Source organism: Oreochromis aureus, linkage group 3 (assembly GCF_013358895.1).
Source record: "Oreochromis aureus strain Israel breed Guangdong linkage group 3, ZZ_aureus, whole genome shotgun sequence".
NCBI classification, from domain to species: domain Eukaryota; kingdom Metazoa; phylum Chordata; class Actinopteri; order Cichliformes; family Cichlidae; genus Oreochromis; species Oreochromis aureus.
The window spans coordinates 15,012,628-15,027,014 of record NC_052944.1 but is presented as its reverse complement, the minus strand read 5'-3'; the positions used below and the strand labels follow the sequence as shown (position 1 = coordinate 15,027,014).

General features: G+C 43.7%; 1 protein-coding gene and 2 non-coding genes across 3 annotated transcripts; 1 reads left to right on the top strand and 2 right to left on the bottom strand.

Annotated features, from left to right (window-relative positions):
- Positions 1-1,145: 1,145 nt before the first annotated feature.
- prox3 (prospero homeobox 3) lies at positions 1,146-14,218 on the top strand. Its single transcript, XM_039610273.1, has 6 exons — positions 1,146-1,468; positions 5,501-7,374; positions 7,498-7,605; positions 9,533-9,645; positions 10,217-10,322; positions 11,845-14,218. Exons 1-6 carry the CDS (start codon positions 1,351-1,353, stop codon positions 12,016-12,018), a joined length of 2,493 nt encoding a protein of 830 aa, XP_039466207.1. The 5' UTR covers positions 1,146-1,350; the 3' UTR covers positions 12,019-14,218.
- trnai-aau lies at positions 8,599-8,672 on the bottom strand. The gene has a single exon. It is a non-coding gene; the product is annotated as a tRNA-Ile (tRNA).
- Positions 8,893-8,966, bottom strand: trnai-aau. The gene has a single exon. It is a non-coding gene; the product is annotated as a tRNA-Ile (tRNA).
- Positions 14,219-14,387: the final 169 nt, after the last annotated feature.

The window sequence follows — 14,387 nt, the reverse complement described above, 5'->3', positions numbered from 1 at the left end:
TTATTCAGACCTCTCCCTACCTCTCTTTCCTGCCCTCTCCTCCTCTCCGCGCGTTTATGTTTATTCAGATACGTCTCCCTCTTTTTCTCTCCATCTTTCTCCCCTCTTTCTCTCCCAATGCACCCGTGTGTCCAGCTTTTGTTACAAGCCTTGTTTCCATAACAACTGCGACCTTTCACTCAGTGCATAACCAGTTTTAATCAGAAGTAGAGAAAGGAAAAGATGGGATGAGGCAGAGGTGTTGGGGGAAGGGGGGAGGGGGGCGTGATTTAGGTGATTCTCGGGATACGTGGAAAAAAAAATTAAAAATTAACACAAAAAAATTGCAGACTGAAAGAGGCCCCTGGTCTCACGGGGAGAGCCTGTGAACAGTTTAGTGGTGGGTTTGGGTGGGTGACATTCCCAGCAACAGGTTACTAAGTGCTGCTGAAGTTAAAGCAAAATGTTGCACTGCTATCAGGGTGTCTGTTGATTAAAGCAGGCAAGCTGAAGCAGAGCAAGGACATCTGTAAAAAAAAGACCATTGTGGTCCACTGAACATGGGTACCTTTGCACCGCTGCTTCCAAATATTATACCTATGCATTTTAAAGGCATCCTATAAATCCACATTTACACTGTTAAATTCACATAATTTGTGTAAAATCAGATTAAAGCTGCCACATGTTAAAAATGAATACATTTAGACAGAGAGTCTTTAGATACTCTGCTGTGTTTGTCGTTATGCCCAGGGGTGCTGGATCTCACAGACAGATTCCTGTGGTCAGATAAAACTGTTAATGACTGACCGGGTGACAGTCGGCGGTAAATAAAATCTTTGCAGTGCAGAGAATGTGCTGTTGAAGGTCTGTGGCATCACTACTCTAACACAAACTGAAAAAATGCTTCTCGGTTTTTGGTCAGAGTAATTTCCCCTTAACATGTTTATGGGCTCGTCTGTGGATAAGTAGCCTTCTGTCATAAACTGCTGCGTGAATAATATAAAAGCCAATTAATTTCAAATGAATCGGCGATTTAATACAGCACAGTGCGTGTATGTGTGTGTGTTTGTGTGTATACTGGGGGTCTTGCCAACATGGGAGGGACCGGACTGTCAAGTGGACAGCTCTCGAGCCCGCTCGCCCGCCCACCGCGCGCCACTCCACACCGGGTGCAGCGCGTGAGGTTGATGCCAGCCAGAGATAGATGGATTGGCGAGGGAGGAAAAACCTGCACAGTGACACAACTAGAGTAAAGAGGAGGCGTTTGACGAGTGAGGGAAAACTGAGAGAGTTACGGAACAAATCCAGAGAATAGGGAAGCGGGAAAAAGCAGGAATCCTCCTGCTGACTGGTTCCTGTCTGCCCGCACCGATGTCCAAGGCCCGTCCGGTGACAGCAGGAGACAACCAACCGAGACAGAGCGCACAGAAACGGCCGCTGGTGGTGGAAGGCTTCGGGGAACCGCTGGAGCTCTTCTCTGTGACTGAGAGTAAGTTCATTTTAAACTTCAAACCTCTGCCTTACATATTTGACATTTTACGGCGTTTAAAAAGCTACGAAGGTCAGCGTCTGCTCGAGCTGCTCGCCTCTCTCTCGCTCTGTTTATATTTTCTTTCATACTGCGACATTAGTCCACCGCTGCCAATTAGTCACAGGACGCACAACGGGCGCGCGCGCACCCGCACAAACTGACCGCTCGTGCGTCAGAATGGCCAAAGCAGATTCGCGTGCAACAACCGGCAGATGTTGCCACGCGGAGGCTTTAAACACTCTATTAATTATTCAAAGTGATATAATTACGCCACAAATAGATAGAATATAACATGAAGGGGGAAAAGAAATGGCCCCGAAAAATGACTGACCCAAATAATTTATAACAAAAAAAAAAGTCCTTAGCTTATATTTTTGATTTTGTATGCTATAAATCCATAGTTACATTTATCCAGCCTTTGTTTAAGTAATACAGCTCTGCTTAAAAATACGCTAATTAAAAAGACATTTCATTCGACAAGTATGGTTGCAACCCAGCACTAAGAACATTTTAGTAACCAATGTGTTATTATTTTCGAATGTTAGAAAATGAACTTTTTGAATGTAATTTTCCAATATAACATACTGACATGGATCATATAATACCAGTGCGTTATCTGTGCTTTGTTTCATGTGTGTTTTCGCTCTTGTCAGTTTACCCAGTGACAGCTCCGGCAGTCCAAGAGCACCATTCTTAAGCCTAATCTAGTGGTTAATGGCTTTCATAGTCATTGCTCATATTTTGTGCAGCTTGCACTGGCTTTGAAAAGCTAATCTGTCCCTGTTATAAGCCCATTGGTTGGCTTGCCATCTGGGCTGTATTATAGTAGAGAGGAGAGGGCATTTGAATAATTGATATTTAGCTATTTATAGGAGGATTATTCTCTTCATGTTTCACCAGCGAATCCATCTATCTATCTATCTATCTATCTATCTATCTATCTATCTATCTATCTATCTATCTATCTATCTATCTATCTATCTATCTATCTATTTTGTCTACCTATTGTTTTTTGTGATGTGTGTGTTTGCGTTTGTGCATCCTTGTGTGTGTGTGTGTTCATATTTTCTGTATTTTCCTGTACCTCTGTCAGTCCTTACATCTGTCCTGTCCTTACATCTGTTCAGTGAGCTGTAGTGTATCCATCTGAAGTGGATTAGCGGTGTTATCAAAGCTAAGTAGGACTACTGTTCATGCACACATAGACACACAGACACACACACACACACACTTGCATATGCACACACACTACATACATGCTGCTCTCACTCTATTTCACTCCACAAGGACCATTGACCATTGTTAGCCCTCTCTCAAGCCTCTTTTGCTTTTGTGCGAAAGTGCGTGTGTGTGTGTCTGTGTGTGTTTGACGGTAAACACTCTGATCAAACAGTGCTTAACAAGCTGCCTGAACTGATAACAGAGAGAGGAGGAAGAGAGGATGAGAGAGGAATGGAGAGGAAGGAAAAGGGGTATCGGGGCAGAAATGAGGTTACACAGTGATATAAAATAGGAACTGGGATGTGTGTTTTTGATCTTGATTAAACAGTGAGATGTACTGCCGTTTATAAGCCTGGCATTCACTGCTCTCTGCTTTACAACCTTTTCCAGGAATTGTAGGGAAGCCGTATAGCATTAGCCTGGGAGTGTAATAAGCACCTAAATTTTCCACCATAAAATGTTTTGTATTTTTTTTCCAAACTTCTGTTATTGTGCGTGATCCACATCTATGTGCATTTATCTTCCTCACTTTTCTCGCATATATTTTTCTTTGATACTTTCACTGTCTAAGACAACACACGTTCAAGCACAACAGGAAGGACAGCCTGAAGAGAGGAGGGCGATATGTGACAAAGATCATGAGCCAGATGTTAACCCTTCCATTAGGTCTTAGTTGGTGCCACAGGATGTCGCTTCCTTCACTGATGTAAATATCAACCCAGCTGAATAGCTGTTGAATCTGATCTTTTCTGTGCTTTCTAGCTAAATTGACTCTCTTTAACACTGCCACAATGAACGTTTAGTTTTTGCTCTATACAAACACATTGGAGTTGTTTCTTTTTGCTATTAAAGTGAAAATGATTGTGACCTGTTTTGCTGTCCAGGTAATGTTCCAGCCATATCGTTGTGATGGGCACTCATTCATTGTCAACCAAGTGTAGTCACAGATAAACAGAAATATTTTCCTTAGTGCTATCTAGCAGATATTTATGCAACCAAAACTGCCTCTGAGATTTTTGCCCTTACTGCAGTGCGCTAGAATTGAATGGAACTAAAAATGACATTGGAAAAAAATTAAAACCAACCAGAGCAGATAATCCACATAAAAAAGCCCTACAAACCATTTTAGTAAGACCTGTTTCTTCTTTATACAGTAAAATTTTGGTGACAGGGTCCCCAGTAAGGACGGGCGAGAAAGGTGTGTTTTATACACGGTTTTATTCACACACTTTTTATACTCAATCTTTGGCTCTCTCTGTTAACAGTTTCGTGTTTTCTCGTCTCCGGCCCCACATTTACTGTCAGAGGAGAGGTTAATTAGACATGCCCAACAGGTTTGCTGCTCTCTTCATCAGGCACTACTCCCCCAAACACACTGCTTCAACTCTCCCTCTTGTGACTGAGCCCAGAAACCACACCCCACCAGCACAATTGTGCTCAAAAACAATCATGCTGTATATCTATACTGTTATCGACTGGGTAATGTGTTAGAAATGAATGATGCCATGTTTGACGTAAGTGAAAATGATCAACCTACGGAGGCCTGAATTCATTTGTATGGCCCCCATGTGCTTGTATGCATGCCTGAGAATGTCAGGGCATGCTCCTAGTAAGAAAACGGATGGTGTCCTGGGGGATCTCCTACTAGATCTGCACCAGGGCATCACTGAGCTCCTGGACAGTTGGATTTAGGTCAGGTGAGTGTGGGAGCCAGTCAGTGCTTTCCATTTCTTCAATCTTCAGGAACTGCCTGCATATTTTTCTGACATGAGGCTGTGTATTGTTGTGTACCAGGAGAAAGCAGGACCGCCTGCACCAGTTTATGGTCTGAGAGTGGATCCAGGGATTTATCCCCATACCTAATGGCAGTCAGGGTGCTGTTGCCTAGCCTGCAGAGGTCTTTGCATCCCTCCATTGATATGCCTCTCCAGATCATCACTGACCCACCACCGAACTCGTCATGCTGAATGATGTTACAGGGAGCATAATGTTCCCCACGGCTTTTCAGACCCTTTCACATCTATTACCTACACTCAGGGTGAATCTGCTCTCATCTGTGAAAAGCACAGGGCGTCCTGCTAATTCTGGTGTTCTATAGGAAATGACGATTGAGCTCCAAGCTGCCAGGCAGCGAGCACAGGGCCCACTACAGGATGTCAGACCCTCAGGTCACCCTCATGATGTCTGTTTCTGATTGTGTGGTCAGAGAGCTTCACACCAGTGGCCTGCTGAAGGTCATTTTGTAGTTCTTGCAGTACTCATAGTCCTCATCTTTGTCCTCCTTGCACAAAGGAGCAGATACCGGTCCTGCAGATGGGTTAAAGACCTTCTAGGGCCCTGTCCAGCTCTTCTAGAGTAACTGCCTGTCTCCTGGAATTTCCTAAATACTCTTGATATGGTGCTGGGAGACACAGCAAATCTCCTGGCAATGGGAGGTATTGATACGCCATTCTGGAGGAGTTGGACTGCCCGTGCAACCTCTGTAGGGTTTAGGTATCACCTCATGCTACCAGCAGTCACACTGACACTAGCCAAATGCAAAACTAGTGGAAAAACAATCAGAAAAGATAAGAAGGGAAACATGTCAGTGACTTCCACCTGTAAAACCATTCCTGTTTTGGTGCTTATCTTATTATTTCCACTATAATCAATATCATTATCCAACAAGGTTGACTGATGTAATGCTATACTCTGATTAAAAACTGTTTCGTTTTGGCAGCAATAATAATCCTTATTGTGTCTCTTGGTGTCCCTTCTGCCTCTCTACAGCCATGGATTCACCCACAGATCTTTTTGATGATTCTGCTCCCCAGATACGTACATTTGCTCCAACTCTCAACTCCACAGATCTTGCTGGAATCCATCCTCAGGCTAATGCTGGCCGCCTTACTCCTGCCTTTAGACCCCCCGGCTTTCCACTGATCCACCATCTCCTCCAGCCAGGTGGAGGCCCCAGGAGGATCGGAGGGCTGCTGAACACAAGCCTGAGCACACACAGACACCTGGAGGACAGAAATGTGGAGGAAGATGAAGGAGAGAGGGATGGACACGTGGAGCAAAGAATGGAAGGGGGAGATGAGGGGGCAATAGAGGGAAAGGACGACTTGCTCGGGGTTAAGAAGAGGCACAATGACGCAGCCCTCGCAGCCGAATGGAATCAAGACATCCTGAAAGTGAAGAGGATGAAGCTGGAGAGCCGACAGAGGGATGGAGAGGCAGATGAGGGAGGCAAACAAGGAGGGAGGGAAGGGAGGAGAAGGGAAAGGGAAGAGCTGAAAGAACAGCTGGAGGAGGCAAGGGAGAGACTGCAGGCTTTGCAGGAGAAAGTGTGGAGAGCTTTTGGGGAAAAGCACATGGCCGAGGACGAGAAGAAAAGGAAGCGCAGAAACGGAAGCAGCGGTGGAGTTGATGGAAGAGAAGAGGATGTAGGGCTAATAGAGGAGGAGGACATGACAGAAGGGATGTACGATGAGGAAGACATTGATGGCGGAGAGATGGAAAAGGAATCATTTTCCCTGCTTTCCGAGTCCCCTTTCGACAGCTTCCACAAACGGAAAGAGGAGCTGCAAAAAGACCGAGAAAGAAGGATGGAGAGAGGAAGAGGAGGAGGAGGGTTGCACTTGGAGGGTGTGATGGAAGGATCAGGGTTGTGGCTGGACTGCGGAGGTTTGGTCAGAGGAGACTGGGATGGTGGGATAGATGACGAGAGTGAGGAGGGAGGGCAGAAGTTTGCCGCGGCGCTGAAGCTGGAGTTGGGCAGCGCTGTGGCCCGGGTCATCGACCGAGTTCTCCGCCTTTACACCGAGATGACCGATTACACTCCTTCCTCTCCTCCCGCTGCCATCTCTTTTCTCCCATCTGATCCGGGAAGTGACGGAGGGAAGGAGAAGGCAGTGTGGATGGGGCTGTTAACGAGAGGAAGAAGAGAAGAAACAATGAGCGATAAGGAGGACAAAACAAGAGGGCAGGACGGAGAAAGAGAGAAGCAGCTCCACAAGATGAGCAACGGGAGCGCCCTGCCCCCCCGACCACCCCGTCGGACTGAACCGTCCGATCTAGCAATGCCACTGACTCTTCAAAGGTCACCTGACACGCGAAAGGCCTACCCACTCCTCGGCCCACCTCTCCCCACTCACCTCAATCCCTCTCACCCAAACCTCTCCCTGCACCACCCTTCCTTGCCTCGTCCTCCTCCCCTTTCTCACCCTCCCCTCTTGCCTCCAGCCTCTCAGCCCAAGGATCCCTCCTCCTCCTCTTTCCACCCGTCTTCAACCTCCTCCTCTTCTTCCTCCTCTTCTTTCCCTGCGCCTCCCCCTCCTCCCCCGCCTCCGCCCCCTCCTCTCCCTCTCCCCTTGCTCCACTACTCAATGCAGCAGCTTTTCTCCCGCTCACTCCACCACCCTCAGCTCCCCCACCTCCCGTCATCCCGCAAAGACTACCTGAACTCTGACCCTTTCTTGGAGTTCTCTTCCCACCCGTCGTCTCACCCCTCCTTCCCCCCGCTCCCCTTGCTCGGCCACCTGGACCCGTCACTTGCACGCCACGCGCACGGGGGGAGAGAGAGGGAGCGAGTGATGAGGGGAGACGGGGGCATGCGAGGAGGAGGGATGGATGGAGGAGAGCTCTACCTGACTGCTGGGGGGATATCCTTTTGTCAGTGTGCTTGAAAGAATGAGGATGAGAGCTTTGTGTGTGTGTGTGTGTGTGTGTGTGTGTGTGTGTGTGTGTGTTTAAACATGTATCTCCTTAACTCACCTCATATGTACACCCAGGAGGGCTTGTCACCCTGCCATCTGAAGAAAGCCAAGCTCATGTTCTTCTACACTCGGTATCCCAGCTCCAACACGCTCAAGACGTATTTCCCTGATGTCAAGGTGTGTGTACACCAGCTCAGTGCTGGAACGACAATGCTGCTGTAGTATTGGATATTATGACTAAGGAAGGAGAATCAACTGTCCAGCATTTCTTTAAGACATGAATGTCAGTCGGTCCATATATTACAAAGACTTTAAAGGTTTCTTCAAACAGGCGTTGTGTTTACAACTGAGGAAAGAAGGACCAGAAGTTATTACTGCTGCAGAGACTTAAAAGCTTCTGAAATTTCCAGTTAACGGCCCCTAAAATTAGTGCTCACCACACTGCTTCCTAGAATCTCAAGATTAGCTGTTTTGAGGAAATTATCAGGCGTTTGGGTCAAATTACTTCTTAATTTTTTTACAATTTAGTATTAACTAAGCATAACAAAGGATGGACATTAGACTAGTGGATATCTGGGCTGTGGTCTGGTGAGTCCAAATTTAATAGTGGTGGGTTCCAACCTCGATTCCTTTGTCTAAGATGAACAGATGATGTTTGCGTGTGGTTGCTACCACGTGGGGTTTTCAGATTACGCTGTTAGCAATTCATTCATAATTGAAGACAGCACTTAACGAGCGTTTGGTTTGCACTTCGTAGCTACATTGTTTGTTTTTAACAAGACAATGAGGCACATCACTTAAATCACCTAATTAACCAGTGATATACTGGGGAAAACCAGGACATTTGTGCATTCCAAGTATTCAGATTTAATACAATCTTCAGTGATAATAGAGAGGCTGTTATCAGCAAAAAAAGGAAGTTAAAAAACTGCTCACTGCTGATGGTCTAACATGTAAATAGTGCTTGAATCTTGTAGCCAATGTACCCATATTACTGTGTGATTTGATTTATTATCACAGTTTTCTTTTATTAACTCTCTACTAACAGATACAGCAAAGTCCATATAATATTTACTCTGAAATAATGTCAAAGTGCTAGCATGTGTCAGGATACAGTATCTTATACATGTTTTACATATGTAGTGGTTGGTGCGTCACAAAATTCAGATCTGGCCCGTACGGGGATCGAACCCGCGACCTTGGCGTTATTAGCACCACGCTCTAACCAACTGAGCTAACCGGCCATGTCGCAGCAGGTGTTAGTGAACCAAGTCCACAGTTGCTCAGCCCACGAGTTATTTTTGGAAATTTGGTGGATAAATAGTTAGAAAAAGCTGACGTCACAGTTGGACATGTCGGGTCTTAAAACTCGAGGTGCTTTTCATTTCATTTTAATAAGATTTTCTTCTGCAAATAAAGCGAAAAGTGACTGCTTGAAGGTGCTAGACTGCTTGAAAACATCTATGGCCCGTACGGGGATCGAACCCGCGACCTTGGCGTTATTAGCACCACGCTCTAACCAACTGAGCTAACCGGCCATGCGCAGACGCCGAAACTGTCAAATATTGCCGACTGCATCCCAGATATTATTGCTTGCATATTTCAATCAGGTTTCCAATATACTGGAAATTAGATTGCAGTTACCCCATTTACTGAAATAATGATAATATTAACTAGCTTACTGGTTACAACTACTTCTCCAAGAAAGTGCCTATCTCTGAATATGACTAACAAGTGAAATGTTTCAATGAATAAAACAAATGCTATTTTTTAGTATCTCTTAATAAGGTGGTATTATCTAATATAATCTGCAAGCTTACAGTGATTTAGAAGCATAAATAGTGTGGAGTTGCAGAGATTATTGCTCATCTTGGAGTCTGTGTCAACAGAAAACATTAGATTAGGTCATATTCATTAATGACCACTAAGGGGAAAAAAGGGGGGGGATACAGTGTCTTTTGAATGTAATTTGACATAACAAACAAAGTTCAATTAAGTTAGCTCAAGTCAGGTTAATTTAGCATATCATTGTAAGTGTTTAAAAAAGCACTCTTCTCTTGCTGTCCTCACCTGCTCACTTCCTGTCCTGTCATCCATGGTCTAGTTTAATCGCTGTGTGACCTCCCAGATGATTAAATGGTTCAGTAACTTCAGAGAGTTCTTCTACATCCAGATGGAGCGCTTTGCACGCCAGGCTGTCCGCGAGGCTCTCACCCGGTTGGTTTGGGTTGGCACTGGTTCATGTCAAACTCATTTTATTTGCAATACTTTCATTGTTTCAGTGGGCCTTATGAGCATGAACATGTTGCCCCTGTTAGATGAGCTGAAGTAAAGTCTGATTTATACATCAGACATCATATATAACTTTTTTAGAAATAGAGAATCACACATCACATGATTGACTTTGGAACCGCATGAAGCATCGTGGTTTCCTCCATGACAGATATTCAGTTCTGCTATAATCAAACAAACCATTGCAGCTGAGAAATAGTTGTCTGCAGTTTTTATATCGCTTTTAAGAGGTCGGAAAGGCTTATTGATAAAAATGTAGATTTTTTTATAACCAGCTCTTGCCTGTGTGTGCTCAGGTGTTTAGACACTGTGGCCATGTTGATGTGAACTCATGATGGTAGCGAGTAAAACAAATAGCAATGGGCATAAAACATGACTGCAAAAAGTCAAAAACAAACTGAAGCTGAATATCAGTTATGTAAATTATACATGGTTCTCTTCTCTGGTTTTTTATTGTGAGCGTATTTAAATGAGTTCGTTTGTCTCTGTAACACAGGGATGGTGCGCCTCGCATTAGCCGAGAGAGTCAGCTGCGAGTGGGACGTGATACGGAGCTTTACCGCATACTGAACATGCACTACAATAAAAGCAACATCTACCAGGTGAGGAGACGCTCTAGTTACAGCTTTCAGCCTACCGGTTGTACGACTGGACTCAGTCCTTGTGTGGGGATGTGAATACTGCTCAGCCCTAAGTACAGCGCTAATGGATTATGGATCTTTATGCAGTGCTCCTGTGTTTAAAAGAAAATACCAATCAAGTTAAAGTGCTGTCTACAGTGTCACGGTCTTGGGTCATGTATTGAAGGATAACTTGCACTCTGTTTTTGATATCTTTTATAGATTGTCATCTGGAGTGCTTTTCAAGGTTCACATACATGCCTAACGCAAGCCATTACTGATTTTCTTAAACTCAGTGGTCCTTTGAGTTAAGATCATGTGATCTGAGCTGTTTGACCTTCTTGAGCAAACAGTTCTTAAAAACATTTAATGCGTGTACTGAGCCGTTGTTATTGAAAATCAAATAAAAGTCCCATTAAGTGCAAACCAGGTGAGGATGGCTGTAGGATATTGCAGGACTCAAGCTGTTTTGTTCTTCAGAGGTCAGTAAACTGCCAGATATGGCTGCTGCTTGGACTCTGAATGAAGTCCTGATCCGATATTAATTGGTAAGCTCCGAGCAGCCGATAAGTCTAATGAGGAAATAAACCTCAATAAATCATGTATAACATAAAGATGAAGATATGCACTAAAAAGATGCTACACCGCTGAAATGAAAAGCACTGGAGCTTGGGGTTGTTATTTCGTGTAATGTGCTATTACCTTTAGTGAGCAGAGAAAGAATTTTACTTGTATGAGGTCGTGCATGAAAAAGAAAAAGAAAATGAAGCACTGTTATATCTCACTGACCCGCTGAAGGACACACACTATCATAAAACAATCATCGCACATTACTTTTGACTGAATTTGTTCACAGTGTCAAATTCTACAGATGATGATTAATTTTATCACCCAAGGTGATCTGTTATTTGTCAGACGTCATTGGATTTAAAAAGGTATTGAGAATGCTAAAACTACTATGGCTACAATGTATCCCGGGAAACGTTCAGGCAGCGCTGAAAATCACCTCTGTGATCGTAAAAACAAAGTCACAAGGTTGCTCGAGTTTGAAAAGTCACTCTCACCTACACAAATTTTTGTGAGTTTATTATTTGATTGAGCCTCAGCTCGGCTTAAAGTTATGTGCGGTTCAGCTGTGAATAGATCGTGTTCGCTTCTAACGTGTTTTCCGTCATAGCGGCGAAAGAATAGGTCCATTTGTAAACAATAATCAATGAGAAGTCTCTACATGCTGTGATAAAGCTGTCCGCTTTGACAGACGCGTTCAGACCAACAGGAGAATCAGAGACAATCAAAGTCACAGAAAGTACAGAGACAATCAAAACCTCACATTCACTGAAAAACACAAGTTTCTCAGTTTTAAATCCCTTTGTTCCTATAGATAAGGTAGATAGATATGTGACTGACAGATTCAGATGCTAAACTAAAGTGAAAATGGATTTTTCTCTTCCAGAAGACTTCCTCATAAACATTTCCTCCTTGACATTCATATTTTTGTGCGCAGGTTCCAGAGAGGTTCATCGAGGTGTCTGAAGTGGCTCTGAGAGAGTTTTACTCAGCCATTTGGACGGGGAGAGACAGCGACCCCTGCTGGAAGAAAGGAATATACAAAATTATCTGTAAACTTGACAGTCCTCTACCAGATGCATTCAGACTGCCAGGTTGTCCAGTTGGCTAATGATTGCACAGCTTTTATCTGGTCCATGTGCACAAATGCATGCTCAAACATAATTTGACTAAAACAAGGCATTACATGCATTAAATCATTCAGAAACTGGTACATTTCAGGCAGCGCAAACTGATATGTAACCATCCAAAAGATCATTTAGAACTATTACAGCATTTCGACTGACTTGCAGAGGAACACATACACTTTCTCATACTGACAGGCAGGTTTGGAGGCTCAACAGCAAACCCTCAGCCTTCAGTCTTGTGACCGCACTTATCAAGGAACGTGACCATACCATTGAATTAAAATGGGCAGAGCAGGAATTCCTTCTCCAAACATTCTTCAGCAGCCAGTTGCTTGAATGAAATCTAAAGCTATTATTAAAAGCACACTCTCACAGTAGTTTTGTGAAATAGACACAAAATACAATTTTTGGACTTCACGTTCATGGAAACAAATAGACTCTTTTTTTTTTAGTGTGGACATTGACGCAAAAGTCAATCACATAGCAAAGCTTTCAGTTTCCAAGAACACCAACGTACATGTTAAGACGCTTCAGGTCTGTTGGTGGCATAAGCTTCAGCTTCATCGAAGAGGGTTAGGGTTCAAATTCAGCACTGCTTTCCCTGCTCATTTTTCAGTTGCTGTTTCATTAGCTGGGACCACATCCTCATTTTAGGTTTGACACCATTTCTGGTAGATAATGGAACATGGCTTGAGGATGAATTGAGGCTGTGGTTTGGAGGAGGCCTCAGAGGGGACTGACAGTGACCCGTGGGCCGGGCAAATCCCGCTGTACTAATGAGGTGAAGAAAACAGCTTGTAGTTGCAATGGGGGGGGGGGTCACATATAGACAGAGAACTGGAGGTGTGGTTACGCTCAGATAAATTATCTCCAGTTGGTTTGGTTTAAGGGCCAGAACCACTTTCTAGGATGCTCATAAAAAAATTACAACCTTTACATCCGTCCTTACAAACACAATGATCGTAACGAGGGAAAATTTCACAAAGTGCGACGACACATGACTGGAAATCCCACAGAGTTGAAATCGACTGTTTTATTAGAAACGTCACAGAAAAATGCACAGCTGCTGTGGTGGCTATGGTGCGTTACCACGAGATAGCTATCGTTTTGAGATGCGTTGTCCGAATCTGAGCACGAATGCTGTTCTGTACATCCACTCTGTGATCACAGTGTGGTTTACTGCTGGAAACCAGAAAAGTCCGTGCTTCAAATTCGCTCTGACACACAGTCCGCAGTCTGAGCGCGCATCACCTTTTTAGATTAGGTAACCGGCTCCTCTGGCTTCATCACCAATGAGCAGTGTTCCTACTCGGAAAATCACTGCTAAACATTTTAAATATAAAGCAGTAATATTGCTGTGCGATGATTAACAATCTCGCACAAACAGTACTTAACAATCACACTCAAACATTTCAGGGCTGCCCTCCCTCAGGGGGCGTTCATCATGAAATGACCTTTTAACGCTGCCTTGTGTGTGGGCTTCTCCATCAGGATTTTATCTTTTATTTTTATTTTCTCTCCAACAACATCATACCGTCACGTTCCATCCGAAGTTCAAAAGATTAAGATTTTCAAAATGAAGTTGATCTTGTTTCACGGCACGATCTGGTCGGTGGGTTTCGGGGTTTTTTGCTGCTTGTGTATGCCTCTCATCTCTCTGTTCAGTATTAAATTATTATCAAGCTTTTGTACATGCAGTCAAATCAAGACAGCTGTTCTTTCAACAGGGACATTATATTGAATTTAAAACAGTATAATTAATGTTTTGTTCTTTCCTTGATGTGCTCTTATTGCTGATATATTTACGTATGTTTTTGAATTCTTTTTAAAGTGTTGCTAATCTAAATAGTTCACTTGCACAATAAGTATATATAATTATATACAGTATATATCAACATTTGTTTTCCAAAAGGGGGAAACTTTCACTCTCTCCGCTCTATATCATGACTTTTATCTCGAGGAAAGATGGGTTTCTCTTCAAGAAAATGTCGACCGACAGCCTCGACCTATCCGTGACGTGTTATCAAGTGCATGTTTCCTACATTTTCGTTTTGCGTTGTAATCTTTTATGTCCCTCTATTTTATATTGTACATAGTGTATTCTTTACTGTAGATCTGTGCCTCGTTCAGACTTTGGTGAATTTCGATGTTTAAACTTATCATGAATTAAAGAGATACAAGGCTTGTGTGATGATTTTTGGATACACACATAGACAAACGGAAGCTTTCTAGTGTTTGGGTCCTGGGGTCCAACATTTGTGCCAGGATGCATTAAGGCTTCAATCTAAAAACACCTTCACATGCTCACTGACACTAATACTTTATGATGGCTCTGCCCACCACTTAGTCTAGC